Here is a 6,571-nt window from a genome sequence, read left to right on the forward strand (position 1 = left end):
TTTTTTTTTTTTTTCCTTTTGTGATCGACAGGGCATGCTACTGGGCATAGAGCATGTATTTAATAAACATTTGCTGCTTACTCATTGCATTTCCCTTGAATTCTGGATTCTAGCCACTCTCACTTTACTTTTTCTTTGGTTTTAGAAAGCAGATGAACGTCCCACTTTCAAAATTCTTCTGAGCAATATTCTAGATGTCATGGATGAAGAATCCTGAACTCGCCAATAAGCTTCTTGGTTCTACTTCTCTTCTCCACAAGCCCCAATTTAACTTTCTCAGAGGAAATCCCAAGCTTAGGAGCCCTGGAGCCTTTGTGCTCCCACTGAATACAAAAAGGCCCCTCTCTACATCTGGGAATGCCCCTCTTCTTTGATTCCCTGGGACAGTGGTTTCTGAGCAAAGGCCAAGAAATTATTGTGCCTGAAATTTCCCGAGAGAATTAAGACAGACTGAATTTGCGAGGAAAACATTTTTTAGGAGGGAGGATGTAAATAGCTGCACAAAGGGGTCCAACAGCTCTTTGAGTAGGCATTTGGTAGAGTTTGGGGGTATGGGGGTGGGTGGGCAGAATTTGGCAAGAATGAAATGGTGTCATAAAGATGGGAGGGGAGGGTGTTTTGATAAAATAAAATTACTAGAAAGCTTGAAAGTCTTTGGTATCTCTATTAATCATGCAGCCTCCCTGAAGCACCCTATCTCAGTATTGCAGACAGCTGCTGTGTGGCATTAGTTTGGCATATTCCTACACTGAGAACTCGACAGGATCCTCCGGGTTTAAGCCCTCTTGTTAACTCCTGCCTCTGAATCAGAGATGCATTATGCCAAAACAATGCCTGTCACAGCAGGCATGCAATGTTATTTGAATGAATCTGAAAGTTGGGCACAAACTGCCAGAGTCTCATTTCCCTACGTCGGGAGAGGAAAACTTCATCAAAAAACGAAAGCCAGTGGCCCAGAATAGCCAAATAACCGACCCAGCTGTCCGGTCAGCGCACAACTCTGGTAGCTCAGAAAACGCGGGCCAATTTGGAAAGGGACAGGGGCGGAGCTGTTGGGCCAGCACGGAATGGACCACGTGGTCTGAAGTAAATTCCTTTTCTCCTTTGTTTTCTTTTTGGAATAACATCTCAACGGCACCTCGGCTCTGGGCTTACTAAGCCCTGCGATCTCAAGGCGCAAGGCTGGGCGCAACCAGAGGGTTGCGGGGTTGTGGGATTGCGGGCTCCAGAAGTGGGACCCGCCGACTCCGGGAACTAAGCACACGCGCCAAGGCTTGTGAGGCGGCGGGGTGGAGTTGGGCGCCTGCCTTGCGCCGACGCAGTGCATTCACGGGGGCGGTCCCAGAGGCGGCTAGCTGTGGTTCCGGTTCCGTCGCGGAGACACGTGAAGGTCGGCGAGTTGGTGCGGAGTTCGTCTCTGCAAGCCTGGTCGCCCTGGGATGGATTCCTCCTTTTCTTCCTCCGCAGCGGGTTTGGGTGCAGTGGACCCGCAGTTGCAGCATTTCATCGAGGTAGAAACTCAAAAGCAGCGCTTCCAGCAGCTGGTGCACCAGATGACTGAACTTTGTTGGGTGAGGAGCCTGGGGCTGGGACCTGAACGGTGTACCTACTTTCCCTCTGTCCTTGTACCGCGGGACTCGCGACAACGTCGGGGATTCGGGGAGGGGGTAGGCACCTGGCAGCACCCCTTGATTTTCTCAGGTTCCTGTGGCCTAGCCAGATGGGAGAAGGGTGACTCCGGTTCTCTGGGGACTGTCATTCCGGACCTCGGCTTTGTTGGTGCAGAGGACTGGGTATCAAAGAAGACTTATGCCACTGGACACCCAGCACTTTCAGGCACCCGAGGTTGAAGCTGCCTAGTGCTGGTCACCAAGACTGATTGGAGTCCCCAGTACTGGGATTTTATTTTTGGCAGCCCGAATCCCAGAGAGTCAGTGAATCAGTGAATCTGCTATTCCTGGACTTCTCGGGATTTACCTTCATTACCTAGTTCTAACCCTCTCCGCTGAGAAATGAGTGGCTCCAGCCCACTAACTATAAAAGTGGTGTAATCTCTTCCAACGTACATACTTATTTGCTTTCTTGTTGGATTGTTGTGTAATACCAAGCCGTTTCGGGTCTGAAGGTTGAGGAATTGAGCCTGCCCTGTGAGGGGACTTTGGCAAAAGGGTGGAAGGCATTTGCAGCTTGACAACGTGTTCTGCTTGCCAAGGACAGCTCTCCCTTAATGTACACAATTCACCGAATTCAGAGGCCAAAGATAATTTTCCTTGGAATTAGAGGGTCTGAGGCTTGTGTACATGGCAGAGAATAATGAACGAAATTTTTGAACCACTTAACTTGAACTATATACAGTCATTGGTTTCCACAGGCCCTTTCCCATAAACTTACGGTATTGCTGGATTATGACACCTACCAGATGCTTACTTAACTCTGGTCTGCCTTGGACCAGAGTGCTTTGATTCTTTTTAAAAAACATCTGTGATTGGTTACTTTGGGGACAGGAGGGCGTGTGAGAATCTGTAAGCTGCCAGGCGTGTTGGCTCATGCTAGCACTTTGGGAGGTGAGTGGATCATTTGAAGTCAGGAGTTCGAGACCAGTCTGGGCAACATGGCAAAGCCCTGTCTCTACTAAAAATAGAAAAAATTAGTTGGGCGGGGTGGCACCCGCCTGTAATCCTAGCTACTCAGGAAGCTGAGGCACGAGAATGGCTTGAACCTGGCGGAGGTTACAGTGAGATCATGCCACTGCACTCCAGCCTGGGTGACAGAGCCAGACTCTGTTTCAAAAAAGAAAAAAAAAAAAACAAAAGAAAGGAATAAAACCTGTAAGCTATGAACCCTTTAGGAAAATTCATACAATTTTCCATTCATCATGACAGGATTCAAGAATATCTAGCTTAAGTAGACAAGGTTATAGAATCTCAAGTCATAGATTTTTTTCTTCTTTGGTAAGTTTTACTGTATCTTGCTGTAATGATTTATCCTTTCACCCTTTTATTCTGTAGTTAACTTAAAGGCATTTAGTGCAAACAGCATTGTGGAGTTACAACCAAATTCATTGAAAGGTTACTTCACTTGTATTTTGCCATTTTCTTGCTCTGGAATATCCCAGCTCTGCCATTTTCTGGCCCTATGACTTTGGGGAAAGTATTTCTGTGCCGCAGTTTCCCTCTTTGTAAAATGAGGATTTGTAATAGTATCTATTCCATAGGATTGTTGTAAGAATTTAATGTAAGGCTAGAGAACATTGCTATATACTTGGTCAGCTGCCAAATGTGAACTATTATTAACATATCAGATACTATTTTTAGGTAGTTTTTTTTCTCTAAGCAACAAGAAAGGGACCCCTGCCCCCAATCGTCTTTTTTTTCCCAAGTTCCCTTTGTGATTCTGTATCTTGTCCTGAGCAGGAGAAGTGCATGGACAAGCCTGGGCCAAAGTTGGACAGTCGGGCTGAGGCCTGTTTTGTGAACTGCGTTGAGCGCTTCATTGATACAAGCCAGTTCATCTTGAATCGACTGGAACAGACCCAGAAATCCAAGCCAGTTTTCTCAGAAAGCCTTTCTGACTGATCTCAGCATTACCTCTTTGGAAAAGGAAGGTAGTTCAAGAAATGAAGAGCTGTTGATGGTTTGATTGAAGAAACAGCTATGAGAGGATTGGCTCCCATCTTTTGTTACTCTTGGGACATCCTGTCATCTGAGAATGAACAAAGACCAATTTTTTGTGTGTGTGAAGCTTGAGGGTCATATGTTTGCTTGTATTTTTCAATGCTAATCTTGTGAAAATAATTGACAGGTGAATGGAAAACTCTATTTAGATGCATATTACTATACATGGGACTATGCTTTTCTCAAAGCCCCATTAACTGCTTCCTATAATTTTGATAGTGGGACCACATACATAAAAATCTCTCATTTGTGTGGAGTCATTTCTGGTTTCAGGGGAGATCCTTGTGTTTATCAGAAAGGGCAGAAGTGGGGGAAGAATCATTTGGTGTCCTTATCTAGTGTTTGATTATCAGTGCTGGAGAAAAAGATCTGTAAGAGTATTTACACAGTATACTTCAGTTTTCTTGATGATCTCCCTTTCCTATATGATGATTTGCTTAAATATCCATATTAAGTATAGTCTCAAGGTAGGATAGGTAGCCTAAGAGTCTAGAGGCCTTTACTTATAAAGGAATCTAGCCAGTGAACATAATTCTTATTACTAGACTGCCACAAGGAAGAAGTTAACTTACCCTGTATATCACGGTACAAAAAATTCAATGATGTGCCTAAATAAGTTATAAAGATTTAGGCCAATCAGAAGCTTAACAGCAGTTTCAGGTAGAGGTGCATGCCTAATGTTAATTAGTGTAGACTCCATTTATTGCATTCTTTTGATCACTGAAATAAAAGCTATATAAGATTCACCTCTGTGATTGAGAAGGCATTCTATTGCAGTTATTATCTGCAACCCGGAGAGATTTAGCATGGGCTGATTCCAAGGCTAAAATACAGTCGGTCAGTCTGGGTGCCTGCTCTGTGTAAGGTACAGCACAGTATTCCAGGGGTTCCTGACCTTTTTGAGAGAAAAGAGAACCTTGAGATGAGATGGGAAGGGAAGCAGTTCTGTGTTGGCAGTCAAGTCCCTGAGTACAGTAGAGGTTGTATTGACTGGATTCTCCTCTTCTTATTTCAAATCCTTGTAGACTGGAGTATAGACCTAAAATGGACCTACTTGTTGGGAGCCTCTAGTGCAAATCCATGAAATCTGGGGAAATGAACATCTCTAAAAGCTTCAAGTTCCTGTTAGATTTTCCCCATAAAGGTACTACAAGGAAATTCTTTTTTTTTTTTGAGATGGAGTCTCGCTCTGTCACCCAGGCTGGAGTGCAGTGGTGGGCTAATTTTTGTACTTTTAGTAGAGATGGGATTTCACCATGTTGGTCAGGCTGGTCTCGAACTCCTGACCTCATGATCTGCCCACCTTGGCCTCCCAAAGTGCTGGGATTACAGGCGTGAGCCACCGTGCCCTGTTAGAAATTTTTTAAAATCATGATGAAAATACAGTTAAACATTTAAATTCATACTCTGTGCCATTGTTTTTAGTGACAGGATTTCAGCAGCGCACAGAAGCAAAGTCCCTGCCCTTGAGGAGCTTGTGGTCTAGTTGGGGGAGGTAGACAATTAAACATATAAATATGTCATTGTAATAAGTGCCATGGAGAAAAAAAGCAGAGTAAGGGTGTTAGGGAATATTTATGGAGTGTGCTTATTTTATATAAGATGGTTTGAGACGGCCTCCTTGGGAAGGTGGCATTTCAACAGAGACCTGGATGAACTAAGCAACCAAACCTTGTGGGTGTCTGAGAGAAGAACATTGCAGGCAGGAGTTAACAGTAAGTCCAAAGGCCCCAAGGTAGGAACTGTATGCATGATGCCATGGAGAACAGTCAAGAGGTCATTATGGCTGGAGTAAAGTAAATTAAAGAGAATGGTAAGAAACAAGGTTGGAGAGACCGGGTGCGGTGGGCTCATGCCTGTAATCCCAGCACTTTGGGAGGCCGAGGTGGATGGATCACCTGAGGTCAGGAGTTCAAGACCAGCCTGGCCAACATGGTGAAACCCTGTCTCTGCAAAAAATATAAAAATGAGCCAGGCGTGATGGCAGGCACCTGTAATCCCAGCTACTTGGGAAGCTGAGGCAGGAGAACCACTTGAACCCAGGAGGCAGAGATTGCGGTGAGCCAAGATGGCCCACTGCACTACAGCCTGGGTGAGAGCGTGAGACTCCATCTGAAAAAAAAAAAGAAATAAGGTTGGAGAAAAATGCATGCAATGGATCACGGCAAGGAGTGTGTGTGCACTGATTATGTGGGGCTTTGTAGACCATGGCAAGGACTTTGAGCTTTTACTAAGCAAGATGGGGAGCCATTTGAGGGATTTTTAACCGGTGAGTGATGTAATATAACTTAATTTTAGGAGGGTCTGGCTGCTCTTTGGGCAACATCACATGGTGAAGAAGTTGTAACAGTAGCAGTAGTAGTAAGAATAATGGCATTTTGAAATCCAGGAAAATGAGACTTTAAAATGCATATACCTTTTGTCTATATGTCCCTGTTGACTTTTTTCCTACAAAATTTTAATGTGAGGCTAGGCACGGTGGCTCACATCTATAATCCCAGCACTTTGGGAGGCTGAGGTGGGAGGATTGCTTAAGCCCAGGAGTTTGAGACGAGCCTAGGCAACATGTCAAAACCCCATCTCTACAAAAAATGCAAAAACTAGCTGGGCATGGTGGCACATACCTATAGTCCCAGATACATGGGAGGCTGAGGTGAGAGGATCACCTGAGCCTGTGGAGGTCAAGGCTACAGTGACCCATGATCATGCTACTGCACTCCAGCCTGGGTGACAGTGAGACATTGCCTCAAAAATAAAAAAAATGTGTTCTTAAAACCTCAAGTCATAGGAATGGTTTTTAAGTCTTTTCCTTATTATTATATGTATTATGTTATTTATTACTATATTATTCCTTCTTAGTTTTTTTTTTTTTTGAGATGGAGTCTCGCTCTGTCACC

At 44.5% G+C, this 6,571-nt stretch overlaps 2 protein-coding genes across 5 annotated transcripts in view; both read left to right on the top strand.

The window, feature by feature from the left end:
* BTK (Bruton agammaglobulinemia tyrosine kinase) overlaps positions 1 to 650 on the top strand; it is a 38,465-nt gene extending 37,815 nt beyond the window's left edge. For all 3 annotated transcript variants that reach the window (XM_011954545.1, XM_011954543.1, XM_011954544.1), the window contains one exon: positions 146 to 650. In XM_011954545.1, coding sequence (XP_011809935.1) covers positions 146 to 217 — 72 coding nt within the window. In that variant the 3' untranslated portion in view covers positions 218 to 650. The remainder of the gene's footprint in view (positions 1 to 145) is intronic.
* Positions 651 to 1,108: 458 nt separating this feature from the next.
* TIMM8A (translocase of inner mitochondrial membrane 8 homolog A (yeast)) lies at positions 1,109 to 4,426 on the top strand. 2 transcript variants are annotated; one of them, XM_011954546.1, is made up of 2 exons: positions 1,109 to 1,571; positions 3,414 to 4,426. In XM_011954546.1, the coding sequence occupies exons 1-2, from the start codon at positions 1,440 to 1,442 to the stop codon at positions 3,573 to 3,575; spliced, it is 294 nt and encodes a 97-aa protein (XP_011809936.1). In that variant the 5' UTR covers positions 1,109 to 1,439; the 3' UTR covers positions 3,576 to 4,426. The 2 variants fall into 2 exon arrangements, with proteins under 2 accessions (XP_011809936.1, XP_011809937.1); XM_011954547.1 differs by lacking the exon at positions 3,414 to 4,426 and adding an exon at positions 1,702 to 2,065 and having other exon boundaries at positions 1,146 to 1,571.
* The last annotated feature ends 2,145 nt before the right edge of the window (positions 4,427 to 6,571 follow it).

This window comes from Colobus angolensis, unplaced genomic scaffold (genome assembly GCF_000951035.1).
Source record: "Colobus angolensis palliatus isolate OR3802 unplaced genomic scaffold, Cang.pa_1.0 Scaffold385, whole genome shotgun sequence".
Classification (NCBI taxonomy): Eukaryota; Metazoa; Chordata; class Mammalia; order Primates; family Cercopithecidae; genus Colobus; species Colobus angolensis.